The sequence below is a fragment of the Scatophagus argus genome, chromosome 6 (assembly GCF_020382885.2).
Source record: "Scatophagus argus isolate fScaArg1 chromosome 6, fScaArg1.pri, whole genome shotgun sequence".
Lineage (NCBI taxonomy): Eukaryota > Metazoa > Chordata > Actinopteri > Scatophagidae > Scatophagus > Scatophagus argus.
Genome location: NC_058498.1, coordinates 19,342,676 through 19,369,920, shown reverse-complemented (window position 1 = coordinate 19,369,920; position 27,245 = coordinate 19,342,676). Strand labels below are relative to the sequence as shown.

Genomic DNA, 27,245 nt, shown 5'->3' with positions numbered 1-27,245 from the left:
AAAATGTTCACATTGCAGCTATTCTGTTTATTATTTAACTTTTCAAATATATTCATGTAATGTTAAAACAATATCCAACAGTGTGATTCCAAACAAGAAAGTATAATGGTTAATGTAAAGTAAAAGTAGAAAAGTACACTTCATAAAGGCAATTTCACTTTTTGGTCATTAGCCTTGTGCGATTTGCTTTGTGGCAAATAATGTAATGCACCTGTTGTGTTAAGGTGTGGAAAGTAAACGTAGCTATCTGAAGAAGAAAAAACATTTACATGGTGACCTTCGAAAACAAAAGCATCAGTGCTGTGCTATCCCATGTGACTTGTAATCACATCACATCAAGATGTAGTAAACTCAGATTTCAACATCCCTGCAGCAAAGTGCGACTGCAACCACTAGATGTCATCAACATTTTCTAACCTGAGTCAAACAATCTGAGCAGGATAAAGACCCTAAAAGAAAGCACATCCTGCTGTTGTGAATTTATCATAGCGTCTCAGATAACAGTATAGAGATGCCCGACCAATTGTTTTCCAGTCTACAGAGAATATTTCATTTATGTCTATCAGCTTCCGGAGCTTGCGGGAAATCCACAGTGCTGCTGCTATGGTTGGCTGTTGCAGTGGTCCACCAGTTACCACTCCAGCTCCACTGGATATTTCCCCGTCAGGCAGGCAGTGCAGTGGCCCACTAGCTTGTTGGACTTGTTGCTGGAGTTGATCATCTTGTCGTTTTGAAGGGAGGTGATTCCCTCCTGGACGGCTGATACCAGGCCCTCCACAGACAGATACTGAACGCTGTCAGCACCTACCCAACAGGTCAAGTGTTAACTGACAGCGCAGCCACAATAAGGCAGATGAATATGATTAGAAGATGAACACAGATGTTCTAACATATCTGTACTTACCAATGTATCCAGCAATGTCCTGAAACTCTGGCTTATTGGCAATGAGCTCCTCCTTGGTTGGAATATTGATGCCCATGTAGCAGGGGAACCTGATTGGCGGAGAGGCGACCCTTATGTGGACCTGTCAAGGAAAAAATAAAGGTTAGTAAATGTAATTTTGAGAGTCTCTCAACTGAGTGAACTAATTGACCCTATTTCACTGTTGAGTTGCCAAAAATCAAATATTTTTTACAGCACAACACCACATTTATTTGTCTTTGTCCATGTATTAAAACAGAGGTTCCCAGCTTTTTGGCTTGTGACTCCTTAAAGCAAAGGAGTGTCACCATGTGATCCATCATCGCTGGTTATGTGTGTATATGTTATGATTATGTCAAACAAATAGTCCCCCCCCTTACTTCTCTATTTTGATCTTATTTGCTGAGCTGAACTGGATGAAACTAGTTTAAATGACAGGCATACTCATTAAACATGTTGACTTTATCATGCAATGGGGAGAAAATGATGCTTAATAAACCATACATTTCATGTGAGGATAATCATTTCTTCTGACCTTAGAGTTGCACTGTATAGTGCCCCTTTTGAATTATTTTTGGAAAGACCCAAGAGCATAAAATATTCAGTTATTCACAAAACAAAAACAAGATTCTATGATATTTTATTATCTGCTTTCTTGTCCTTGTAACATCCACAGTCAACCAACCTCTGTTGCACCAGCTTCCTTGAGCAGTTTTATAATGGGGGAGATGGTGTTGCCTCTAACAATGGAGTCATCAATTAGCACCACTCGTTTGCCAGCAAAGTTGTCTGTCAAAGCCCCAAACTTCTTGGCAACCCCCAACTGCCTCAAGCGGGTATTTGGTTGAATAAATGTTCTCCCAACGTAGCGGTTCTTACACAGGACCTCGATGTACGGCAGCCCAGACTGAGAGAGGAGGACAAGAGGAGGAGAGCTTGTGAGGGCAGAGGTCCCTCACCAGGTGAGTTTATTACAGCATTTCTTTATGGAGGTCAAACAGACAGCTTGTAGACAGACCTGCTGAGCGTATCCCAGCGCAGCAGGGGTTGCAGACTCTGGCACAGTGCTGACCACGTCTGCGTCTGTTGGAGCCTCAATGGCTAACTGCCGCCCACAGCGCTGCCTGACAGTATAGACCATCTGCCCTGCAGTGAAGCAGTATCAATACTGAACATGCAACACGTTTTTACTTTGACAGACTGTCAATTTTTCTACCAGAGGGCCAAACAGCTAAGAACAGATTGGTATAAAGGATAATTTAATGCTCAAACCTTCAAAAATAGAGTCTGGTCTGGCAAAGTAAACATATTCAAATATGCAGAAGGCAGGGAGGTCTCCTTCAGGACGGGGGACAACACTCAGAGACTTGACTCCATGCTTGGATATCTGGACTATCTCTCCTGGTAACACTTCTCTGTAATACCTGAGAATGAGGAAGGACACAAAAATGATCACTAATCACATTACTTGTCTCCTTTCAAATGAAGAAGATATTCCACTAGTGATAAAAACTGACCTGGCACCGATGGACTGGAAGCTGCAGGACTCTGATGACACAACCCATCCCTCAGTGTCCTCCTCTCCAGGACCTGAGGAAAGGGTCAAAGACAGACATTAATCATTCACCACCTGACCTCTCATGAACTCAAAAGCTGTCACAGGACTAAAAAAAGCATTGGTTTGAGCCCTGATAACCTCTCATGACACCTCGTATTTATCAGTAGTAGAAGTTAGGTTCTTTAAGGACAAACATGTTGAACATACCTGAACTATGGAGTTTGGAGATGGGAACAAGCCGGCCAATGCAGAGGGGACGATTTCCATAAGGGTCACGCACTGCATAGATAACATCTTTGAACATCACCAACAGCGAGTACGATGTGGGGGTCTCAGTCATCAGATTTTTAATTCTACAATTAACAAAAAACACAATTTAAAATAGTACAAAGAAAAATAGTTATAATATTTATGCAAGTAAGTCTTAACACAGACCTGGCAACCCAGTCGGGTGCATCCAGCTCCTCCATAGGGGGAGTCAGTGCCAGCAGCTGGGTAATGAGCTCGCTGTCTGAGCTGGTGGAGAGGCCAACACCATGGCGCATTACCTGCTCAGCACATTTACACTTATTAACTCAGCATATACACAGAAGGGTTATTTCATGGAGGCCGATTACATTATTTATGTCTTCATAAAGAAATTTAATTAACAAACAATCACAACACTGACTGATTAAATATTGTTATGCATTTCATTCACAGAGGCTTGGTTTGTTTACTCATGGTGGACAATACCCAGGCAGGGCCACTGGTGGGCACCAGGTTCAGTGAGAACCAGTTAGTGGGTCATCCTCACCTTTTTCCGCAGAGCATGAGCATTAACCAGCTCTCCATTGTGCGCCACAGCAATCCTGCCATGCAGTGTATCCACCACAAAGGGCTGGCAGTTCTGCAGCTCTGAGATCCCAGTAGTTGAATAGCGTGTGTGACAAATACCAAGGTTACCATAGCGCAGCTTCTGTAGAGCCTCGGGTGAGAATGCAGCGCTCACTAATCCCATTCCCTAAATTTAAAAAAAGGCAAGAGGAATCCATGAGAGATGTTTCAAGTGACACAGTCTACAAAAACACTGAAGTAAATAGTAATATGGAGCTATTGTGTTGTAGGTTGGGAAAACAGATCACAATCTGATTGCAATAAACAACAAATTCACTGTAACTGTGTGAAACTGTGTGTTTGTGTGTGAGGCTGTTAGGATGATAAAAAGCGGCTCAAATGCTTCCTGTATCTGAACAATGCGAGTCCAAGTAAGCTTCTGTCTTACTATACAAAAGACATGTGGCAATGATTACTGTTACCTTGTGGGTTGTGTATGTGGGTGAACTGGCTCCATTGCATGTGACAATCCCAGCACTTTCCTGACCCCTGTGTGCACACAAACAATCACATGTAAATTGTAATAGGGGAAATTTGTGCAAGAGGTGAGTTGTATCACGAATGATCTCCAAGTCTCCATCCTGTAAGATTAAACCTGAATGAACTTGTTCAGGTCTAAAAGCTTGAGGCAAAATAAACTGGTTTGATTCTTCCAAAATAGAGCGGGAAAGGGGAGCAGGGAAAGAAAAAACAGAAATGCCTGCTCCTTGGCTGTCGAGCTGCCATATAAGGGAGAGTCGTCTTGCTGCGGTTTCAGCCTACTTACCAAGCTGCTTCTCGGATTACAGTAGGTCCCGCCTCCTCAGCACACAGCTTAAGCCAGTGGTGAGGCTGCTTTTCTGCATGGAGGCGTTGCTTTCAGGCTTAACCGCCTGGTTGCCTAGGGAACCGGGCAGCAGAGACAGACGGACTGGGGAAAAGAAAGCGTTTCCAGGTCAGCTCAAACATGGAGAGAGGAGCAGAGAGACAAAGAGGAGGTGATAGGGAGGTGGTAGGGGAAACCGGCTTGGTGGAGAGGCAGTGGGGGGAGGCAGAGGTGCTGGCTCTCATGTCAGTGTGGGACGAGGTGGGAGCTCAGCACGTAGCTGAGAGCAGAGCCACATTTGAGTTGATCTCAGAACGTCTGAGGAAGCTCAGTGTTGTGCGCAGCTGGTGGGAGTGTCAGGCCAAGTGCACGAGTCTGGGACTTCAGAGCAGGAAGCGTGACGCAGCAGGCACTTCAGCAAACTACAGCCCAGGAGTGGATGGAAGGCCAGAGGAGGGCTGGGAGGAAGATGTGGGTAATCAAAGAGGAATCTACCCTTCCTCAGTCACTTTCCCAATGCAGGAAGGTAAATGTAGGTTGAACCCCAACTGTCGTGCTGACGATCACAACACTGCTCAACACATTTTAATCAACTTACAGACCAGAAGATAAACAAGCATGTCAGTCAAACTACGTTTAGCCTCAAACTGAAGCAGATATCTTTTGCCTGCTGCAAACATTTTAAACAGTCACATTTAGATACAAGAGCCATCTTATTTGTTGAACTTCAGCCAAAGATAACAGTGTGCGCATGTGTGTGTGTGCAGGCATAAGGAGTCGAATCCATCGCGCTCTCCCTTATACTCCGAGCGTGGCTGAAGAGGGCGGCCGCCACTGGACAGATGATGAGGTGCGAGCACTGTTGTGCGTCTGGGCGGACCGGCGCATTCGAGAGCGCCTGAAGTGCACACTACGCAACAAATCCATCTTCCAAGAGATGTCCCGCCAGATGCAGAGAAACTTTGGGGTGGTACGCAACTGGAAACAATGTCGAACAAAATACAAGAACTTGAAGTACGACTACAAGACTGCCAAAAGTGCTCATGCTGCTGCAGGCAGCGCCACAGGAGGCCCCGGGAAGTACATGAAGTTCTTTGATGAGGTGGAAGCCATTCTGCTGGACCAAGGACTGGAAAACGGGACCATGGAGATGCAAAAAAAGTTGTACGAAGGTGAAATGGGAGCAGGGAGGATGCAAACACCAGCACAGACGACAGCTTCAGAAAGCGAGGTTGTCATTGAAATTGATGATGGTATGTATTCGATCTGAGGTGCATACAGAAATGTTGTATTCGCAGTTCAAAGAACAACCAATTTTTTCACTATTTTTTATTTTCAGATGACAATAGTGATGATTATGATATGGACAGAGACATGGAAGCAAAATGGAGAGGATCAGGTATGCTTCATCAACAACCAGCAAATTTACAACATGTGTCTTCTGTCCTTAATCTATTTTTATTCACTCCAGATGCCGACCTAACACTCACAGACCCTTCCAGCGCTGACCACTTCCACGTGGTCACGGTGTCTGACACAGGTCGAAACTGGAGTGACCAGGAGGTGCGAGCGCTGGTTCAAGTCTGGTCCGATGAGCGTGTGTGCAGGCAGCTGGAGAGCTCGACGAGAAAGAGAGACATCTTTGTCCAGATCTCCAACAGGTTAATGCAGCAAGGTATTGAACGTGACTGGAAACAGTGCCACACCAAGTACAAGAATCTCAAGTACCTTTACCGCTCCCTCCAGAGAGGAAAGAGTGACGAACTTGACCCAAGACGCCTTATGAGGTTCTATGATGAGGTGGACGCCATTATGAATCGCACAACTAATGGTTCACCACAGGACAGACCAGCTGCAGACAACCAAGCAGATTCAGGGAGACTTACGATGTTGGAGGACGGCGAGGAGAACGAACGTGTAGATGGCTGTTTGTCAAAGATGAGTACAGGAACAATGGAGGAAAGATCCTCTAGCTCCAGTTCTGTCTCGTCTTTAAACCTCGAGGTCACACCACACAGCAAAGAGCCGAGGCTGCACACAGTACAGGAGCTTCACTTGGACCAGCAGCACAGATTAATGAGTAAGCCCAATATCATTATTCATTCATGTCTTGAGGACAGGCGTTTGGAGAGAAGAATTCACACATAGCTTTCTACTTTTAAATCTTAATTTAAGGAATCCTTGAATTATCTGGGAAATAAACCTTTTCCAAAAGCTAGAAAAGACCAAAAATAATGATTTACATGCATTCCCAAAATACACTGAGGTAAACTTACATTTATCAGTGTTTTATAATAAAAAGCTCGATCCGTATCCCCACACAAAACTGTATTTGTCAGTTAATTCTTGTTGGTCCAGCAGCTACGAAAAATATTTTTCATAAAAAAAGTCACAAGTCTGTCTGTTCAACATCACTTAAAGAGCATGAAAGCACAATTTATGGCCTGTGAAACCTGGCCTGTTATCTTGTAACTGCTTTATGTTGTTTGCAGGCTCTTCTGAAAGCAGGCCAGACAAAGGGGAGACCTATTCAGCAAACCGAGGAATGAAGAGGAAAGCTATAGATCAAGGTTTGAAATGTGCCTTCCTCTGGAATCAAATAACATGTCACATGAATTGACTGACGCCTTTGTAATTTCTGACTCAGTCCCATGATTTGTCATGGAGCCTGATAATCAAATTAAGGATAAGGGCAGAGTTGTAACTGCTAACAAAAGGCACATCTCATGATCAAGTCACCTGTCAGACCAAGAGAAAAAGAAATCTTATCCATGAAGATCGGAAACCAACACACATACACGCACACACAGGATTCATGTAATGTGAGAATAATAATCTGAAATTAAACCTACCTTTGTTCCCTTTTTCAGACCTCACCCTGCAGACACCAGTAAAAAAACTGGGCACTGGCTCTGCCGTCGCAGATGAGGTGAAGGCTCAGTGTAAAGAAGAGCAGGATCCCATCCCAATAATAAAGATCAATTCGGTGTGTTCAATGGCCTCCCATGATCCATCCCCAAAAAGAGAGGTAATCTCTAGCCCACACTCCCATTTAACAAATGGTACAAAAAATTATTCAATCCAGTAAATTGAAGAAAAGTCTTAACTTCTTGGACTGTAGGAAATTGTAAGAGTAATTTTTGTATAAAGAATACGATAAACTAATTACGGGGAAAAAATCATAGGATTAATCAGCGAAAATTACTTAAATTAATACTTAATACTTAAATTGCCTCTACATCTTAGTATTTAAAAGTGAATTTGTTACTCTAATGCTGATATTGTGCTTATGGCGACATTTCTCATAATTCATTTGGGGACAGGTTTTCATTAGAAACTTTTGTTTACTTTTTGTTGCCCATATTACAACTTCGTAGCTGAAGAGTAATCTTTAAAGTCACGTTTTGTTCTCGGCACAGGAAAACAATGATGCCTTCATGATGCCTCAAGTCATGCGTTCAACAACACACAAGGTTGAAATGCCACGCAAACACAAAGCTTGTGACACAGACGTTGTTTCCTTCACAAATACAACACTTTAACGTGGTTGTTTTTCTGCTCTCTCTTTAACAACAGCCTAACCTGTTGTTAAAAAGAAAAAAAACGCTTCTTCTTCGACGTGAATCAGAAGTTGAGCTATCCAGGCACCAGTAATAATGAAAAGTAGATTTCTGTCGCACAAAATGGCCTCTAAACATCTTTATCCTTATTTTGATAAAAACCACTCCGCTCACACACACCTTTTCTCAGTTACCTACCTGTGCTGTAACGCCACAAGTCCCAGAGTTAAGATCTGCGCCACCTCCAGCTGTGTGGGCCATTCTCCCGCAGCCACACATCCGAAAACCCCGCACTCCTCCCCAATGCCGGACTCCTCAAACTCCATCTCTTCCACTCTTGGTCCTCCGTTAACCCGCCGGAAAGTCTCGTGCCTGGCTGTCGGGGCAATCAGCGCGTGCGTACCTGATCGCGCTCTGAGCAATAGTATTGACCGAACACGTGCCACAGAGTTTGACTGTGCGGCACAACGTGGCTCGTTAAAACAACACAAACTTCTCTGACATTGTTTAAGCGGACGTAAATTACAAAAAAGGCAACTCTGTGCCAGCAAGCTTCAATTTTAACAGAAGGAGCAGGCCACCATCACTGTTATCACATAAAAAAAACATAAACGGATTTAATCAAACACCTTGAATTGACGCAACACACGTGGTATTTTGCGATGAAGATGACAATAACTAATCTGAATTAGATTAATCGACTCGATCGATCTGCTATTTGTTTCGTCTTGATGAAGTTTTGATAAACCACTCTTATCAGACACAAAATGGGGTTAGTCTAGTTGATAAACTCCAAAAAGTTCTTCGTCTTGCAAATATTTGGTGTTGAAGCATCTTCCCTTCACGTGGTGACGAATGCGCTGCTGTGATTGGTTGGGTGAATGAGCTGAGGGGTGTGATTGGTTATCAGAGCACGTAAGGCAGCCTCCACTTCCCCCTTCTGCTGCCTGCTTTTTCTGCAACTTTTGAGAGGCACATTGGTTCATTTTGTGTTTTGTCTTGTAGGACTACAGGTTGTTAAAGTGCAGCACCATGGCCTCCACTGCAGGTACAGCACAACCATAAATGTATACGTTCACAGCAAAAATTATTTGTCCATTGTCTAATTTGGAGCTTTTCGTTTTTGTTTGTGCTTGTTCTTGTAGAGTTGAAAATCGGCCAGAAGCTAAATGAAGGAAAGACAAAGCAGATTTTTGAACTCGAGGAGCAGCCCGGACTCGTTCTGGTCCAGTCCAAAGACCAGATTACCGCTGGGAATGCTGTGAGAAAAGACCAGATGGAAGGCAAGGCTGCCATTGCCAATAAAACGACGAGCTGCGTGTTCAGACTCCTCCAGGAATCTGGTGAGGACTCATTAAAGTTTATTATAGTCGGTTGGTTCATTCAAGACTTTCTCAGTCTCTCCCAGGTAATGTGTGTCACATTCAGCCTGAAGCAACTTTCCCCCATACTGAGAAACATTCTTTGCTGTTTACTGTTTTAAAGCCATTGAGGTATTGTAGATTCATTTACTTTCATAAGCATGCCCTCATATAATAAACGAGTCCCATTGGAGTTTTTTTTGTGGGCACCCTAGTGATTGAGATAAGAGGTCAGTGAGGTAAGTGTATTTCAGTAAGAAAAACAACCTTTGGCCTATTTATCTTTTCTGCTGGGAAACAGAACTCTGCAAGTTTCAGTATGTTTGTAGTTGCAGCTGCAGTTTAATTTCATTTATATGCATTATTTATTTATAGCACAAAAAGATGCCATTTGTAGTTCTTTATAGCCCAACTATTGCTTGTTTTGTCTGCCAATCAAAAACCCAAAGATATTTAGTTTAATATTGTTTTGATATTGAAATGCATTGTAATCAATTTTCTGTCAATTGACTAATTTTTTAAGCTCTACTGGACATATGATCGTGTCCCCACTTAATTACCTTCAAGACAAAATTCAGTAACAATTTACATTTTCAGTTTTCACACACTTTTTTTCAGCTCTTTAGTTTTAGTTTAGGATCCCTACAATATGTGGAGAACTGCACAGAACTGATAATAAATAGTGTGGACATGTGTAGGGGCATGTCTGTCATGAGGTCCAAAAAAAGTCTAAGTTCTAAAATGACTCTCCGTCTTGCTTTAATTTAACATTAATTGAGTAACTGTATCCCACATGCCACTCATGAGTGTGGTGTGCATCAGCCGATCTGCGGTAATGACTGTCTTGTGACTTGAAAAATTGACGCATATAATTAACCAGAACATGACCAACCGCATCTCACTCAATTAAATTTCATTTTAGGGTTTCACAAACTGTGAAAGTCTTTAATGTTCTGTTGAGTTCAAGTTCTGTCTGTAGTCCAAATGAATACAGACACAGGCTTGCTAACTTGTTGTTACTGAGTTTCAGATGTTGTTCTTCTTTGTTCACAGCCATTGACACAGTCAAGATGTTTGGGTTTTGGAGCCCTCAGGGCAGGTGGGAAATTTATTTAATGTCACCCCCTTTCTTCCAGGCATTAAGACTGCCTTTGTGAAGCAACACTCTGACACAGCGTTCATCGCAGCTCATTGTGAGATGATTCCCATTGAGTGGGTGTGTCGGAGGGTGGCAACTGGATCGTTCCTCAAGAGGAATCCAGGAGTCAAAGAGGGCTACCGCTTCACCCCCCTGAAGATGGAGATGTTCTTTAAAGTGAGTCTGAGACCTTATCTCAACTCCCTCCTAAGTCTTTAAGCACTTAAACTTGACTCAAAGTGGCCAAATTTCAAATCACATGAATTTTTAAGTCCTAATCATTAGCTCTCCAATGTAGGATGATGCCAACAATGATCCCCAGTGGTCAGAGGAGCAGCTGCTGGAGGCCAAATTCTCTCTGGCTGGGCTCACTATCGGCCAGTGTGAGGTGGACATCATGAATCGCAGTACTGTGGCCATCTTTGAGATTCTGGAGAAGGCCTGGGCTACTCAGAACTGCACGCTGGTGGATATGAAGGTGTGCTGTGCGATGCTGCCCTCTGCTGGTTAAACTGGTATTCTAGTGTGAGCTGTGATGTCCTTTTAGCTGCTTCACAATACATCTGCCTTGCTTCCAGATTGAGTTTGGTGTCAATGTGAAGACTCAAGAAATTGTCCTTGCTGATGTGATTGACAACGATTCATGGAGGCTGTGGCCAGCTGGAGATCGAAGCCAACAGAAGGATAAGCAGGTCAGGGCTTCTCTTTGCTCTTGATGTTTCAGTTCGACTCTTTAAAATATTTAGATGGAAGCTGACATAACTTGTTTTCTCTTCTTTCTAGGTGTACCGAGACCTTAAAGAAGTCACCCCTGAGGCAATGCAGATGGTGAAGAGGAACTTTGAGTGGGTCTCTGAAAGGGTCAAGGTACAGTGAACTCATTTTCCCAATCAGCTCTTTGATATCAGGACAGGCTTCAGGCATTTGTTTGCTCTTCATCAACATGTTATAACAGAAGCACATAGTTCATTATTAACTAATTATCTGACCTTTGTTGATCTCCAGTTTTGTCATCCTCAAGTTGAAATTCTGCTTCAAGAATCATTTAAAAAGCAGCTAGTTGTCCCCTCTGACAGGTGCTTGGTTTCATTTTATATAAATTGGCTTACATGGAATATTTAGTCTGCGAATGTACCTCAAAGTGACTCCATGTATGTTTTGTAAGACGAAACTCTTTCTTCTGAAAATTCATGAGCAATTAATCACATTCTTTCTCAGTGCAATACTTTCAGGGCTTCTGCTGTTATAGTCTTATTTGTCCCGCCATGACTGGGGACTTAGAGGCCAGCGATAGCTTATGTTAGCATGGAGCTAATGAGTCCTTTGTTGTGTCTGTAGCTGCTGTTGGAGCCTCAGGCCAGCGGCAGGGTGGTGGTTTTGATGGGCTCCACCTCTGACATAGCTCACTGTGAAAAAATCAGAAAGGCCTGCACCTCCTATGGTATCCCCTGCATCCTAAGAGTCACGTCAGCACACAAAGGTCCAGATGAGACACTCCGCATCAAAGCAGAATATGAAGGTGTGCATTCATTTTTAACAGAAATCGGTTGCTTTTCCTTTTCTGCCTTAGTTAAAGAGGTGAGGAATTTTTTATTATTGATCATGTACGTGCTTTCCCTCAGGTGACGGTGTACCCACAGTTTTTGTGGCGGTAGCTGGCAGAAGTAACGGCCTCGGTCCAGTGATGTCTGGAAACACGGCGTATCCTGTCATCAACTGCCCACCGCTCACTCCAGACTGGGGTGCACAAGATGTCTGGTCATCCCTCCGCATGCCAAGTGGTGAGAGTAGCACTTCTTGTATTATGTCTTATTTTGACATGTGAGTTTTATTCATCTTAGTAATCGCATCCTCTTTTGTTTTTGTTTTGTTTGTTTTTTTTTCTCCCCTGCAGGTCTCGGCTGCTCCACAGTCCTCTCCCCTGAGGCTGCTGCTCAGTTTGCCGCACAGATCTTCGGGTTGGCTGATCACCTGGTGTGGTGCAAACTGAGGGCCTCCATGCTCAACACCTGGGTGTCTCTCAAGCTGGCTGACAAGAAGTTACAGGCCTGCAGTCTGTGAAGGCCTGTACAGACCTGCTCTCGTAAGGCTCAGCTGTCATGTCTCTGTTTACCATGAAAACCCACTAACAATGTACTTTCTCACACAAATCATTCCATTAAAAAAGAAAACCATTAAAGGCTTCTATGGTTGTTTAATCCCATTGTAGACTTTCTTCACAGGTGAGACATTTTGACATGTCATCACAGGAAAAGCATATATGTAATCATATTAAAATCAACTAAATTCTATTTATGTGGGCTGTTTTTTCTTTATTTATTCTCCAGCTCCAGGGCCCTGATACTGTCCATGCTGGAGTAATAGTTTTGTTTCACCTGTGCTTTTCCTGCTGTGAGTCAATGTGTCTGCTGTGACAAAAGGACTATGTCTGCACACCAACTTTGAAAACTAAACCTTCAGTTTCAAACAATAGTTTAACATATTGGTGTAGGTACACTTATTCATCTTTTAGAGTTCTCGTGGCATCAGTTTAAGTGTTATTTCTGATATTTTTTTTTATCCAAACTAATGAAAACATTTTTTTAATAATTCTTCACCAGAATTATGTTAATGTTGAGGCTTAGAAATAGCATTTAAGTTGTTGCGAAACACTAAACAATCAATATAATGCAACAGTACAATAAATAAAACAAAGAAAAATTGGAACATTTTCATTTTTGGCAAGTGAAGAATTCTGTGTGGGACATATTGTGGTGAAATTAGGACCTCAGTCTTTATGAAACTTTGGCTATGGTGCCAATTTGAGATTTTATCACTAGTATTCAGAACTGATGAGATTCTACTGGTTGATCTAGAAGAATATGGAGTTCATATTCACAGTCAAAATTGCTACAAGAAGCACAGAGATGAAGATGAAAAACTGATAAATGTTGGTCACAGTCTGAAATGGCGCCGCTGTAGAGATCGCTTCTGCCTCAGGTACATATCATATGATGTAGTGTATGAAAGGTGAAGGCACCTATTTTTAAAGCTGGTATTGTAGTGTCTTATTTTATTGGCATTTTTACATGCATATTCAAGCTGCTCTGTTTTAGAAATTCAGATCACAGTCCGAGCTCTTTGCAGTGGTCTTACAAAAAGCCCTTACAACACCCTCTAGCTCTCACTAGTTTGCATGGAAACTCTCTGTTCCCCTCTTTTAATGCAATACAGGTGCATTTCCTGTGAGTGAACTGATTGCTCTGCTAAAGTGACAGCAACTTGTGAGCGAGGATGGAGAGCTGTACAAACATTCCCCTGACATTTGTCATTTCAACACTATATAGACAACTGTTAACTGTAGCAATGTAGTTAATTTAGACAAAACTCTCTTTCTTCCAGTGAAGGTAACTCTCAATGCTTCAGCATACAAAGACATGGACAATGCTATGCTTCCAACTTTTTTCCAGCATGACTGTGTCCCAGTGTACAAAGCAAAGTCCATAAAGACATGGTTGGATGAGTTTGGTGAGGAAGAACTTGACTGGCCCACACAGAGTCCTGACCTCATCCCTATCCAACACCTTTGGGATGAACTGGAACAGATATTGTGAGCCAGACTTTTGGTCCAACATCAGTGTCTGACCTCACAAAAGCTCTTCTACATGAATGGACAATAATTCCCACAGAAACACAAATCCTGTGGAAACCTTCCCCAGAAGAGTGGAAGCTGTTACAGCTGCAGAGCTGTCAGTATATTTAAAATGCCATTTCAATGTCAAAGTCCTTGTTGGTGAAATGGTGCCAATGCCTAATGCCAATACTTCTGTCCACAGAGTTTGTATTCCTGTCTTCTGCTCAGTTGTATGAACCCAATTGATCCACCAGAGGGAGCCTGTGTCCCATGTTGGTGATCCAAAATCTTAACCTTTCAATCGGTTCCAGTAGTTTGCAGCCAAGGGAATGAGTCAGAATATCATGCCACCATTTTATTTTCTTACTTCTATTATAGCACAGCTCTCCCTTTGATATCAAATGATGGGTATAACAGCCCATGATGTGCTAAATCGTTGTTCACGTGTGGGAGGAAGTGGGAGTTTGGAAGTGCTGAGGCTAGAGAGTGATACAGATGAGTGCACAGAAGCTGATATCTGAATTCCCCTTTTTAAATTTGGAGTTAAATTTTATGTTCAAAAATGCAGTTTCGCTGCATGGGAATCAGCATTACCATCTCTACATCTGTATGGAGAATAAAGAGTAGAGGTACTATCACAGAGCTGAAATGGACATAATGAGTATGTCTCAGTGATTTGGGTCTCCTTGACAACTGTAACATGGCAACAATCAGTCTATATACAATAATCTGTCTTTCCTTCACTTATTCCCATGCTGAGCTCTGTAAATCTGTTTTCTATCTCTTTAATTCCCTTGTATCCTTGCTGGTATTTCACTGGTTTACTGCTTACCATCCCCATGGATACCACAAATAGCTGAGAGTAAATGAACACAACATGAATCATCAGCAAAGTCTAACCCGCTAATGAGGTCTGAATGTGTGTGGTCATGACTTTATCCTGGGCCTGAACACTTTCCTCTCAATTCTAATAAACAGACTGTGGCAACTAGTTTAATAACAAAGCAAACAAGCAGTGAATTTCTCAAGACCTCAAAAATGTTTTTTATTTATTTAGGGTTTCAGTTTTGTATCACTATGATGGTTTATTTACAGGTGTTCTACAACAGCATTCTTCTTCTGTGTTAGTCTTGTGTATAAAATTTCTATATTATCCTAACATTGTTCTCACAGCAATGTCCTGCCATCACTCTGGCACCTTCTCACCTACTCTGTTACTCACTTCTTTTTGCTGTATCACTCCCTCTTCCTCTCTCTGTTGGTATACTACACCACCTCCAGCTGCTCTGCCTGTTCTAACAATCTGACCATTAGACCCCCTGTGGCACTCCATCACAGCGCCCCCAGGTCGTGGCAAGAGCGGGACTTCTGCCTCATAAACTTGCCCACCTCTCGCTCTCGTGGATACCGGGGCACCAGGCTGGACAGGAAACGTTTGGCACGGGAGGTGATGCTTTCACGTTGACCTCCGCCACTCATGTCCTCCGCACAGGTCCCTGGGGGCCAGGGGGACTGGCCCCTGGCTAGCCGCACGGCGCACTCTAGAAGCTCCAGAGTACGGTGGTCCAGAGAGGCAGAGATTTCCAGATACAGACAGTTGTAGAGGGCGGCGCTGGACATGGCCTCTGAGGTGAGAGATCGGGAGGAGAGGGCGGCAGAATGAATAAAAGCAGCGTCTAAGTTTACATTTAGTGTCACAGTAACCAGTGCTACTTAAATTCAGGCCTAATTTGTCAATTTTAGTCTGCGGATAAAATGATGGCACACATTATGGTACCATAGCGGTATAGTAAATTGCAGTGCATTTAAAACAAAAAACAGTAGACAGGAAACACGATATGTGGCTTCCCATGGCTACCACATTTACCCCCTGAGCCACACCCTCACAGTCAGTCAGCACATCATAAAGTGCATAGAATGACAAAAAAATAAGTTCATGTAACCAGTCATCATCAGCCAGGCCATATTGTGTATCATGTAGAGCCTGTAGCCAGGGAAGGGACAGGGATCTCAAAAGGATCATCTTGAAGAGTACACTATATAGACAAAAGTATTGGGATGGGGCTGTTTTTCCAGAGGTTGGACCCCTTACTTCCAGTGAAGGGAAATCTTAATGCTTCAGCATACCAAGACATGTTGGACAATGCTATGCTTCCAACTTTGTGGCAACAGTTTGGTGAAGAACCTTTTCTATTCCAGCATGACTGTATCCCAGTGCACAAAGCAAAGTCCATAAAGACATGGCTGGATGAGTTTGGTGTGGAAGAACTTGACTGGCCCACATAGAACCCTGACCTCAACCCCATCCAACACCTTTGGGATGAACTGGAACAGAGATTGTGAGCCAGGCCTTGTTGTGGATATTGTGGAAAGCCTTCCCAGAAGGGTGGAAGCTGTTACAACTGCAGAGCTGTCTGTGTATTTAGAATGTGATTTCATTAAAGTCCCTGTTGAGGTAAAGGTTCGGTGGCCTAATTCTTTTGTCTATATAGTGTTAGTATTTTAGAAAAGGTGACCAAACCTTCAGGAATAACTCATCAAAAACATCATGTATACTTTCATTTGTGTTGGTATTGAATTTCCCTTTGTTTCCAGAAGATAACATAAGGCAGAGTATCTTTGGTTCAATTTTCTTAATGCACACTTGAAAACAGTTACGAAGAGCTCATCAGAAAATGAGGGCAAACCAGTTGGATTTTCTGAGACTGTTCATACTCTCTCGACAAATCTTGAAGGTTCAATATGATCTGGTGTAGAGGCAGATGATAAAAGAGCAATATTAATAACATTTTGGGAAAATATTTAAGGCTTGAAACCAAGTTTTCAGGGGTTTGAGGTTGTACATATACAAGCTGTGTAGTACATCAGTGTACTCGTACTGAATGCTCTTCTGCTTTCAACTGAGACAATAATATTTACATGTTCACATATTTCACCCTGAAGAGCTGAAAATGTCAAAGCCAAGCATGAAGGTAAAAGGCACAACACCAATAAACAACAAAACATGTGGGAAAAAAACTTGCAACGTGGTAAAGATGAAAATGGAGGTTCGTCTCACCTTGAGATGTCACCTCACGCGAGCGGACGAGGTCGCTCTTATTGCCAACGAGGATGATGGGCGTCTGGGGCTGAGTCTCCCTCAGGAGAAGTCGGAGTTGAGCAGTGCGGTGGAAACTACGCCTGTCAGTCACTGAAAAGACCAGGACACACACCTCACACTGCAGAGCTGACAGGTCCTGAGGGACAGACAGAGGCAGACACACAGTGTGTCACAATACTGCAGCTGCAATTTAAACATGGGGAGGTTTAAATCAGGACAGACACTGAGCATAGATGTTTTCATTGCTCTCATAAATATTGTTGTTAAAGCCTTATGTGCAGAATAAGAGGGGAAGCGCCGCCTGCAGAAACAGCAGACAGCTGACTGCTCTATCTACAATCCCCTGTGGGTAAGTGAGAAATTACTACTGTGGATAAATAATGCCGAAACGTTGCGCACCTCGAATTCTTGCTGACACACACAGATGCACTCATCCTCTCCAAGCAAGAGAGAAAAAAAAACCTCTCTAAAAATAAAATATCCATGAGTGAATCCTTCACACTGTAGAAAAGTGACTAAACCCCAGGCTGACTTTAGTTAGAGCTGCCACGGTCCATTGACTTTCCATTTAATTTTGATCGAGTCCAGAACTGAGCACAGACCAAAGAGTCTAATCACAGACACAGACGTGATACCACAACTGTGTAAGAAAATTTTCTTATGTGGCCATTATAGTGTCTCTTGCAAACAAATAACTCATTATTCAAAAATTAACACATAAGAATCCCACATGAAAGAAGACAGATTGTGTCACGAGTATGTGTATACAGTTTTTCACACAGCCACCTAAATCAAAAACATTAATGCAGTCATTTGGCACATGCTCACTGTGGGTAGCTCTCCCTCTCTCTCGCTCTCTGACTCTCTCTCTCACACACACACACACACGTCCACACACAGATGCCTCTGAACTGCACTCGAGGGAAAAGAAGAAAAAGTGTGCAAAACAACCTGATAATGAGCTTTCCTCAGTCGAGCAGATGCAGCAGATTTATTGTCCTCTTTTTGCCACAGTGTGTCTCTGAGCTTGGCATAAATTTTTGTTTTAGTGCTGTCAAGTACAGTAAACAATGCAATGTGTTCCAGGTGTGCAATATGAACACATTTGACATATGCTACATGCACAGTAAGCATCTGTTTTATCTGTGTCTTTCATTTTCTTTAACTAGCTCCTTTGAAAATACATTTTCCCTCTAATCTCATCTCTCGTACCATATGCTAGTTATATAAGTAACCTTCCCAGGGATGCACTCAATGCGCGTATGAGAGGATGGATGCATAGATGCTGTCAGTTCTCCACGGACTAGAAATCCTGATCCTATTTTCGCAGCTTATCTCCTGAAAAAGCACACATTAAGAGGAGCTGCACACAAAGAGCTTCAAATAAAGTTAGGCTGTCTGGCAAGTAAATTAACAATATAAAGTGAAAGGCTACATCCTGAGTTCTTCTTAATTCAGTACAATGATTCACCTTCCCTCAGGCCACCTGAGCAGAGCAGATATATATATATATATATATTTATATGTATTGTATATGTCACAGTGAAATGCCACAAAACAGCTGAGCACACTGCATGCAGCTGCAGAGAGGCCTCAGTGTCCTAATGAGGGAGCAGAGAGCAGGCAGTATGGGAACGGGGAAGTGTTGTTTGGCTCACCTGTCTCCAGTTGTCATAGATAATGATGGTGCTGTCCTCGTCATCCACAGTGACTGTGCGCACATAACCCTCCCCTAAGGACAAGGAGAGCAGCAGTTAGGTCTCAAATGGGAGATGGGTGCTATAACTTATTTACTTGTCTCTTCACATCATTATGCTGCTCTGCATTAGTCCTGCGAGCAAACACACCACTTTGTACCTTCAGAATCCACAGACGCAGTCCTGTCCATGTCCCCAGCCAGGGCGAGGGCCAGGGAAGACTTCCCCACTCCGTTCTGCCCCAGCAGGGCGATTCTTAAAGGCCCATCAGGTCTGCCTTCCACGGCCACAGTCAGAGTGTCATCCAAGGCTGGGCTAAAGCTGATTGGTGAAGCAGATGGCCCAGCAGCACCTGATGTCCAGTCGCAGTCATCGTGGACGGCTTCTTCTCGTCTGAGCTGGTGCTTAATTGGCAGAGGAGTGCTTCCTCTGCGAACAGTGGTGGTGCTGGACAGAGTCATACTGTCACACTGCAGGAGAGAGGAACATGGACGGACACTCTTCATTTAATAACATTTAAAGCTAGTGTGTACTCACATATTGTGATTCTTACATAATACTAAAAAGCCACCTCCCAGCCCCCGATTCCCATGATGGTGTGATACTCAACACCTCCATAAAGTCAGGTGACTTGCAAGAGACTTAATAGGCAAAATCTAAGCTGAGATTCCCCCTCCCCATTCAGTCCTTTGCATGAGCACAGCTCCATAAACACTGGATTTCACAATTCCCATAGTGCCACTGAAGAGCTTCTTTCATTAGATTTTCCCTGCCTCCTAAATGCCCCCATCTCTTAAACTTCACACCCACAGTTAGGTCACTATCACAGGATTTCCCTCAAATATTTGAAGTCAAATCCAAAATAATTCTTAAATGACATCAACAGGATAATTTTCAAATTAAACCGACAAAGCTCCTCCACAGATACATAGTGAATAAACTGGCAATATCAGTGAAGTGTTTTTTTGTTTGTTTGTTTGTTTGTTTTTTAGCCTCTTTGAACAAACTGCAAACACAACACTAATATGCTAATTTTTAAGCTCACTGGTAAAGTTGTTGGAAAACAGTTGGCCATTCACACAGATAAGGAACAACATTAGCAATCATTTAGAGTCGTTTTGGTGTCTTCCTGATTAACGTAAGTCCACTTCCCTCTCCTTCTAGCTTTGTTTTGGTCTCTTTTCCGTCCTTTCACAGTCTCATTTAATAAGTTATTACACTGACAGCTGATTTAGGATGCTCAAGCCCCTCCATTTGGCCAAAAAATGTTTCATTGCTGATTAAAGCAAAGAAGCGATTTGAAGAACACTCCCTCCCGGCACCACCACCACCTGAAAACACACACACACACACACACACACACACACGCTGGCAGCCCTCTACAGAATACCAAACATCATCACATCTCACCACTTTGCCCCCATCCTGATTGCCTAATTAAACAGCTGCATGCTGGAGCTGTGCATCCTACCTTTGTCGCTTTCTCCTCGTTGTTGAGCCTGTCTTCGGGCACATCTGTCGGCATCTGCACACTGAAAGCAAGCGACCGGGAATAAGGACTCCAAAAGACACAGTACCCCCCCCCCCCCAACCTCCACCTCCTCCTCCTCCTCCTCCCCCCACCCCGCATACTTCATGAACCCCATGCCCAAGCAGCACGGTATGATCTCTCACCTGTCACGCCGCTCTCGGCAACTACAAAGTAAAAACGGTTTCTCTCTCTCTCGCTCACTCTTCCTCTCGCGCTCTTTACCTCTCTCTCTCTCTCTGTCTCTCTCTCTCTCTCTCTCTCTCTGTCTCTCCTGCACTCGCGCCCCAATTTATGTCTCTTTCTCTCTCGTCCTACTATCTCTGCCTCCTCAGGTTAGGGCCCAGGTCCACTTCTGCAGGCAGCCCCGTCATTCATCACCGCTCCCCAAACTGACTATGACTCACTAACCTGCCACGTAAAGATGTGGACTTTCTGCAGAGGAGATTTGAAACCTGCCACCCGGCAGACTCACGCACTGGAAGTGTTTGCTTCCATGTAGTGAGCTTAGCAACACATGTGAGGCGGTGATGCAGGAAGGCAGGCAGGCAGGCAGGCGGAGCAGCTCCGTGGAAACATGTTCAGTATCACGAAGCTGTCACTGACCTCTGAAAGAAGGACGCGATATGGAGACCGACCGCTAGGGGGCAGCATAAGACAAATCTTCTCCTCACTAATTGGCTTTGTTTGTGTGCGTGTTTCTCCGGGGAATATATGTTAAAAATGTGTAATAAGGCGATTCCTTTGGTAGAAAGAGACATGGCAAACTTTTTATCAGACTATTAGTCTGTCTCTTTCCTCTTTTCCTGCGTGTTCTTGTTGAAGACACACATGACACTTTTGTATTTTACTAAATCAATTCATTTCTAGTCCCTTATCCAAGGAGTGGATTTGGACGTGTTTTCAGTCAAAAAGCGAGGGTGGCCATGAGCAGTGGTGCGTCCCTCCCACACAAAGCCACAATAGACTCCGGCAGTGAGCAGCCAGGGCGCTATTATAGCCCTAATCCTGCTCCTATTATACAGGCCAGAGAGAGAGCGAGAGACACAGAGAGGGAGGTAGAGCTGAAGATGAGGTCATCCCAAACAGTGCACACCCAGGGTCACTGCCTCTCTATAGAGGGACAGAGATAAAGAGAGAGAGATGCAGCAGGGCACGGGGGCTGCAGAGAAAAGGCCTGTAGAAGTCTGAATGTGGGAGATGCTCGGAAAGGTGAATGGAAAAGAGATGATGTTAAAGCCCACGTGTAAGGTGTGTGCACAAAAAGCACACCACAGCATGACAGGGATGGCAAAGTACTTTGTTTATTTCATACGCATATGAAACCACACTACAACAGGAGCAGGAAACCATGATAATGGCCATCATTTTTGTAATTATGTTAATTCTAATCACAGTTGGATAAAATAATAAACTGTAGGAAAGTAAAAATACACACTAATGGAATAAAACCAGTAAAGTAAAATAATTAGAATCAGTACATAAATAAACAATAAATACTGAATAAATAAGTGAATAAATAAAAGAACAATTTATTTAACCTACACCCAAACAAAAACTAATAGCTCTAATGCATGAAACCTATCAATGACCTCATGGGACATTTAAGAAGGTGTCTCCATGAAGATATATATGTATCGTTTTTTGCATTTTTTTTAAATCCCTGCACCATTAATTTCCCTGTTGCACCCGTAGCCCACAGTAACTGAGCCCACAGTGACCAGCTCTGTGGTGCCGCATGTTGCATGAATTTGGTGATCGTCCCTGTTGCAGAGGTGTTCAGTCTGCCCAAAAATAGCTTTTCTAGTCTGGAGAACTGGACACAGCCACACAAATCATGCCACACTTTTTCTCGCCTGCTGCAATGGGTTTCTTTCTCTCTTTCAACATATGCAGTCGCTTTAGTTAAACACACTACTAGCGCCACTTCTCTGCACGTAAAAACCCATTTTGTGAGAGCAAACAGCAAGTCGTTCATGTTGCTGTTCAATGGTTGAAAGTAACCATTTCTGACTAGCAAACGCAATATCCCCATTATTCATTTAGCACAGTCACTGGAAGATTCCCATGAAAGGTATTCTTGTACATTCTTTAATCTATGATTGTTGATCTTACAAAGAATAACAAGTCGTGGTGAGCTTAAACACTTTGGTAGGCAACTGTGAAATATTAGCTGGCAAATACAACTGCATGCTGTGGATACTTCATCCAAGCCCATATCACTCCAGCACCACTGCACTACTCAGACCTCTGCAGCTTTAGCAGCTTAATATAAAAAAAAACAAACAAAAAAAAAACACAACTACAGTTTGAGCCTCAACCACTTTTTTGGAAAGTACATTGCAGCTATTTAATATTGCATAGATAATATTCTAAGCAGTGTATGGGCCTACTGATAAGTTTAAATCCAAGATGAAGCTTTTTATTCATCTGTTATCATAGCCTTTTTGTCCACTGTTGCTCTGATATCACAAGCAAAAGACCTCAAAGACCTCTCAACAGGTTTTTGTGCAATCATCATTCACAGTGAAGTTAAAATGAAGTCCATGAAGCAGCCTAGAGTTGAGTCTAACCCTGTGAGTTAACAGTCAATTCCCCTTTAATCATTCAAGGGAGGATTTCACAGTTGTTGCCTGCCAGTGTCTTTCTTTCACTTTCTCTCTCACACACAAACACACACACACACACACACACACACATGCACACACATAGACACATCCTTGGTGTTTTCCCCCAAGTCTGATTACTCATCATTGATTGCTCCATGCTGGCTGATGTTATTACTCATTCCTCTGTATTCTCGTCCTGCTTCTCCTTCCTCTCCCCGAGGGTCCAACTCAGAGGAAGTAGTCAGGGGGTGGGGAAGGGGGGTTGCTAGTGCGGGTTGGTGGGGCGTCGCCACCGGTGATTCCATGGTTCGTGCTGAGGAGCTTCTCGTAGCGAGCCTTGTAGGCATCTCGCTCCCTCAGCACTCGAGTCAGCTCACACTGTAGCTGTTCCAACTGAGGAGGGATGAAAAATTATCATTTGTTTGTGCTTTGCCATGACACAGTGCAGAGATGCTCACTTATTATTATCCATCTGCAAACTGTCCCAAATGTCAGAAGTTTAGGATTTCTGAATTAAATCTGGACTGAAACAAGTTATCAACCAACAGAGTGAGGACATTCTTGGAAAGTGAGGACATTTTGTTTGAAAGTTAAGACTTGGTTTTAAGGGTTAGGTTAGAATTTATGGTTAGAGTTAGGCATTTATTTCTGATGGTTAAGATATGTCAATAGGGGTCCTGACAATAATAGAAGTGTTTGTGTGTACCTGCTGTGTAAGCACATGCTTCTCTGACTCCAGAGCATGGCGGTGCTGTAAGCGCTTGTAGCGGCAGGACTGTGCATAGCCTCGGTTCTTTAGCGTGCGGCGTTTCTGCTTCAAACGCACCACCTCATCTTTACTCACACCACGCAGGTGCCTGTTCAGCTCCCGCACCGACAGGCTCACCAGCTGCTCATCAGAGAAGCGCTCGTTCACACCACACTGCCGAACAGATGGAGAAAACACACAGGGAGAACAGGCCGTTGATCAGTGCTAACTGGCACATGCTGAAAATGTGTTTTCAGTCAGATAAGTGGGTTTATACAAGATTCAGGCGTAAATATATGACTGTGATGTGAGTGGTGGACATGTGATGTGTTACACTGGGTGTTTGTCTGTCAGGGGGCACATTTCAGCACCACATGTCCATAATCTGTCATGTAATCTGACTAAGTGTGGGTGACAGTTATCAGGATTATGCCCAGCAATAATAGCAGATATTATCATAAGCTCACATGGTGCTCCATATAGACATCCACCCAGACATCTTGATCGACCAGAACACCGTGAGTTTATTTACCAACTCAAATTACATATAGGAAACAGCATTCAAGACTTTTATGAAGAAGTTGTATATTTCCCCTCCTCCTCCAAGCACACCTGGTCATTTAAAGTGACATTTATAAGCAATAAGTAAACATTTAATCCTAATGCATGGTTTGTAACACACTATAACACAGATGTTAATGTTTATTAATGTATTTGTCAACTACTACTACATTACTGGAGGCTGGTACTGGTATTAACAGGTAATAAATAAATGATGAGAATGCATGTGGAGTATAGTAAATGTACATTAAGAAACACTATTGCGTGCTCTAAACCAATATCAGTACCAATACCAGTACTAAATGTCTATATAGCTCTTATGAATACTAAATTGGTGGGGTAACGTGTGGCAGATAAATGCATATTTTTCATGGGAAATCAAGACTTTACACCTTCAGAGACAAAGCTCGAGCTTCACTCCCAGTTGTCATGTAGAGAGCGATCCTTAAAGGGATACTTCAGATACACACAGACATTAATAACCATGTTCTAATGTCCTAATCCTAATCCATCACTGCGCGATCCCTCTCTCCTTCCGCTCAGCCCTCTAATGTAACAAGTCTCAGTGTTCTCTCAAGTCTTTCACCTCCAAAATCTCCCATGTTTTTTTGATGAACACTTCCTGTCATTATCATTATTAACTCATCTCAGCCAGAATGGACTGATTTGCATAAGTGATGCCCCACGTACCTGATTAATTTGTGGGTGGTGATGATGGTGATGGCTGCCATGCATGGGGTGGTGTGGGTGGTGCTGATGATGGTGATGCTGGTGGTGATGAAGGCGACCCTGGGGGCTGAGGGGTTGTGGGTAGGGTGCCGAGGCGGGGTTGGCATTTGGGAGTGAGGGAGGGGCTGATGAGAGGAAGACAAGCGGGCGATGGCACACGTCTGTCCCTTTGGCGCAGGAGATGTCACCTCCGCTGTCGCTGCCAGAGTCTCCCAGGTTGCTGCTAGAACTCTGAGACAGACCTGGAAACTGATGTTGAAGAGGTAGCAGAGGGAGAAGATAGATGTCAACTCTTTCATGACAATATTCTGTATAAGAGAGAAGAATCATAAGGCGAAAATGAGAGATTAGTACCTGTGAGCTCACAGCTGCAGCAGCTGAGTTTAGTAAAGCCTCCACAGCATCCTCACAGCCAAGAAAGCCATTGACCGGGCCCCTCTCCCTGTCCCCTCGCTCTGGTACTCCTCCCAAGGCTCCAAGCAAAGTGGCGGGGCCTGTCACCTCACCTCCAAACTGTTGTTGCAGTGCAGCCAGCCAGATCAAGTCCTCCAGGGAGGCAGGGGTAGGACCCTGAGGCCCACCGTGGGCTGGGCTGCCCTCCACGTTCCCCTGAGAACCAGAGCTGATGGTGGAGGCGAAGCTGTTGGAGACGGAGAGGGGGAAGGAGATGGAGGAGGATGACGAAGAGAGGGAGGAAGAGCCTGAAGGTGGTGGGTGTGCGTCGCTGAGCGTCGGCGAGGGTGGTAGCGAGTTGTAAGGGCTGGAGCTCAAACTGGAGTCCTGAGGAGCCTGGCTGGTGTAAGGAGAACTGGAGGGGTCATGGGAGAGGCCAGATTTGGGATATGAACATGGTGGAGGGAGTGGAGGAGTGTCAGGTTTCACCTCGAACTTGAGCAGGTCGAAGTCGTTTAGGTACTCCATGGCAAGAGGGCTTGGGGGGAGAGAGGGCATGGGGAGGGATGGAGAAGACATGGTGTCTGCTGCTGCTGGTGTAGCTTCAACAGGGTTTTTCCTTGTGTCAGGATTGTTGGAAAGTCCACTCCTCTGCCTCAGTGCAGCTCATAGACAGCAGCAGCAGTGATATCAGGAAGTCAGCTGGTTGGTGAGTTTCCTCTGTGACAAACTGTGTGTTCCCGTGTCCTTGTCTCTGTTTCTCTAGTCCTGAAGAAAGATGGGATGGAAGGAAAGGGTTTGGGATTCGACGAGAGGAAGGAATGGTGTTACATGTTTTTCAGCTCTAATTCTCCCTAAGTTCTTTCTACATTACCCACAGTGCAGCTCATCTGCACATAGTTCAGTCTGAGATTTGTGAGTGTTAGTAGTGGCTAATGTAGCCTTGAGCTGCTAACCAGTGGACAAGAGGAGTAGGCTACACAGGGCTCTTTCTCACTGAACAGTGACAGATTTCTTTCCTTTTCAAACTTGTAGTCTTTAGCCCCATCTGACGTGGACTCATGACATCATTTGAAGCACTTTATGAGACTTTGCACAGCTCTCACAGTCATAAAAGGTAGTAGTACAGTAGTACTCTGCAAGACTTGTAAGCAGACTTTGATGAGTAAAACTGATGGTTTTGTCAAGTAATATTTCACTAATGCTACATAGATCACTCACGTACTATTAATAATAACAACTTTCTGGTTACCAGGTTGTGAAAAAAAGTCCTCCTACAGCTTTTGCTTGGTCCTTTTAACTAACACTCAACTCCATAAGAAAGAAAGTGAACTGTTCTGTTTGACCCCAACAATCCATTTATTGCCATAAACTTATTACAGAGAATCACTGTATGATGTCAATTTAAGTGAATGTCCTGATGAATTCAAGATCTTGCTTAAAGGATAGGTTGTCAAAATCAACCATTAATTAAACCATTAATTACATGTTATAAACCCTTTATAAAGCCTTATAATAAAGTGGCACCCATGTTGATGATGATTGTGAGTATTTGTAATAATCAAGACTGAAGTGTTACAGATAATTGCCTTGACAGAAAGATCATTCTGACATTGTCCAAAATGAAGTTAGACCGTGTAAGTCTGTGTGTCAGGTCTATCTGCGAGTTAGAGTACGACACTAATCTGCCCAACATCTTATGCACACACGTATAGGACCACAAACACATGCACACATGTACACATGCTCACATACACGTGCATTTGAACATATAAAAAGTTTTGATGTGTACAGACAAACCAAAACTTCTTGAGTCTAAGCTTTTACACTGTACTTGAAACTTCATAATTTGGGCCTAAATTTGTATGTTCAACAGTTCTTTTGCTGTCTCAGTTACAAACAATATCACACTGCTTCTTTCTAGCGAGGGAGCATTTCGAATGTGAAACAAATACATTACAAAAATGATTTGTTTGTTTATCTAAAAAGAAATGAATCATCTTCTGTCTGCCAAGTGTTGTATTCACCTGTGTCTAGAAATGATTGC

General features: G+C 43.4%; 5 protein-coding genes across 9 annotated transcripts; 2 read left to right on the top strand and 3 right to left on the bottom strand.

The window, feature by feature from the left end:
- Positions 1-6: 6 nt before the first annotated feature.
- Positions 7-8,569, bottom strand: ppat (phosphoribosyl pyrophosphate amidotransferase). Its single transcript, XM_046390749.1, has 11 exons — positions 7,920-8,569; positions 3,779-3,845; positions 3,277-3,483; positions 2,916-3,028; positions 2,688-2,833; positions 2,440-2,512; positions 2,195-2,346; positions 1,941-2,068; positions 1,608-1,829; positions 905-1,025; positions 7-804 (listed from the first exon to the last, which is right to left on the bottom strand). Exons 1-11 carry the CDS (start codon positions 8,045-8,047, stop codon positions 632-634), a joined length of 1,530 nt encoding a protein of 509 aa, XP_046246705.1. The 5' UTR covers positions 8,048-8,569; the 3' UTR covers positions 7-631.
- LOC124060149 lies at positions 4,247-7,264 on the top strand. Of its 4 annotated transcripts, none has more exons than XM_046390748.1 (6): positions 4,247-4,693; positions 4,929-5,414; positions 5,501-5,560; positions 5,654-6,241; positions 6,654-6,731; positions 7,032-7,264. In XM_046390748.1, exons 1-6 carry the CDS (start codon positions 4,303-4,305, stop codon positions 7,247-7,249), a joined length of 1,821 nt encoding a protein of 606 aa, XP_046246704.1. In that variant the 5' UTR covers positions 4,247-4,302; the 3' UTR covers positions 7,250-7,264. The 4 variants fall into 4 exon arrangements, with proteins under 4 accessions (XP_046246704.1, XP_046246701.1, XP_046246703.1 ...); XM_046390747.1 differs by having other exon boundaries at positions 4,248-4,693; positions 5,633-6,241; XM_046390745.1 differs by having other exon boundaries at positions 5,501-6,241.
- A 43-nt stretch (positions 8,570-8,612) lies between the features above and the next one.
- paics (phosphoribosylaminoimidazole carboxylase, phosphoribosylaminoimidazole succinocarboxamide synthetase) lies at positions 8,613-12,511 on the top strand. The gene is made up of 9 exons (XM_046390750.1): positions 8,613-8,769; positions 8,867-9,064; positions 10,219-10,397; positions 10,519-10,698; positions 10,799-10,912; positions 11,004-11,087; positions 11,559-11,739; positions 11,843-12,001; positions 12,115-12,511. The coding sequence occupies exons 1-9, from the start codon at positions 8,754-8,756 to the stop codon at positions 12,279-12,281; spliced, it is 1,278 nt and encodes a 425-aa protein (XP_046246706.1). The 5' UTR covers positions 8,613-8,753; the 3' UTR covers positions 12,282-12,511.
- Positions 12,512-14,853: 2,342 nt separating this feature from the next.
- On the bottom strand, positions 14,854-20,757 carry LOC124060153 (GTP-binding protein REM 2-like). 2 transcript variants are annotated; one of them, XM_046390751.1, is made up of 6 exons: positions 20,570-20,757; positions 20,102-20,162; positions 18,791-19,100; positions 18,592-18,665; positions 16,892-17,069; positions 14,854-15,458 (listed from the first exon to the last, which is right to left on the bottom strand). In XM_046390751.1, exons 2-6 carry the CDS (start codon positions 20,153-20,155, stop codon positions 15,166-15,168), a joined length of 909 nt encoding a protein of 302 aa, XP_046246707.1. In that variant the 5' UTR covers positions 20,156-20,162; positions 20,570-20,757; the 3' UTR covers positions 14,854-15,165. The 2 variants fall into 2 exon arrangements, with proteins under 2 accessions (XP_046246707.1, XP_046246708.1); XM_046390752.1 differs by lacking the exon at positions 20,570-20,757 and adding an exon at positions 20,305-20,545.
- A 692-nt stretch (positions 20,758-21,449) lies between these two features.
- nrl (neural retina leucine zipper) lies at positions 21,450-26,169 on the bottom strand. The gene is made up of 4 exons (XM_046391996.1): positions 25,160-26,169; positions 24,758-25,054; positions 23,474-23,689; positions 21,450-23,160 (listed from the first exon to the last, which is right to left on the bottom strand). The coding sequence occupies exons 1-4, from the start codon at positions 25,775-25,777 to the stop codon at positions 22,996-22,998; spliced, it is 1,296 nt and encodes a 431-aa protein (XP_046247952.1). The 5' UTR covers positions 25,778-26,169; the 3' UTR covers positions 21,450-22,995.
- Between the last annotated feature and the right edge of the window lie 1,076 nt (positions 26,170-27,245).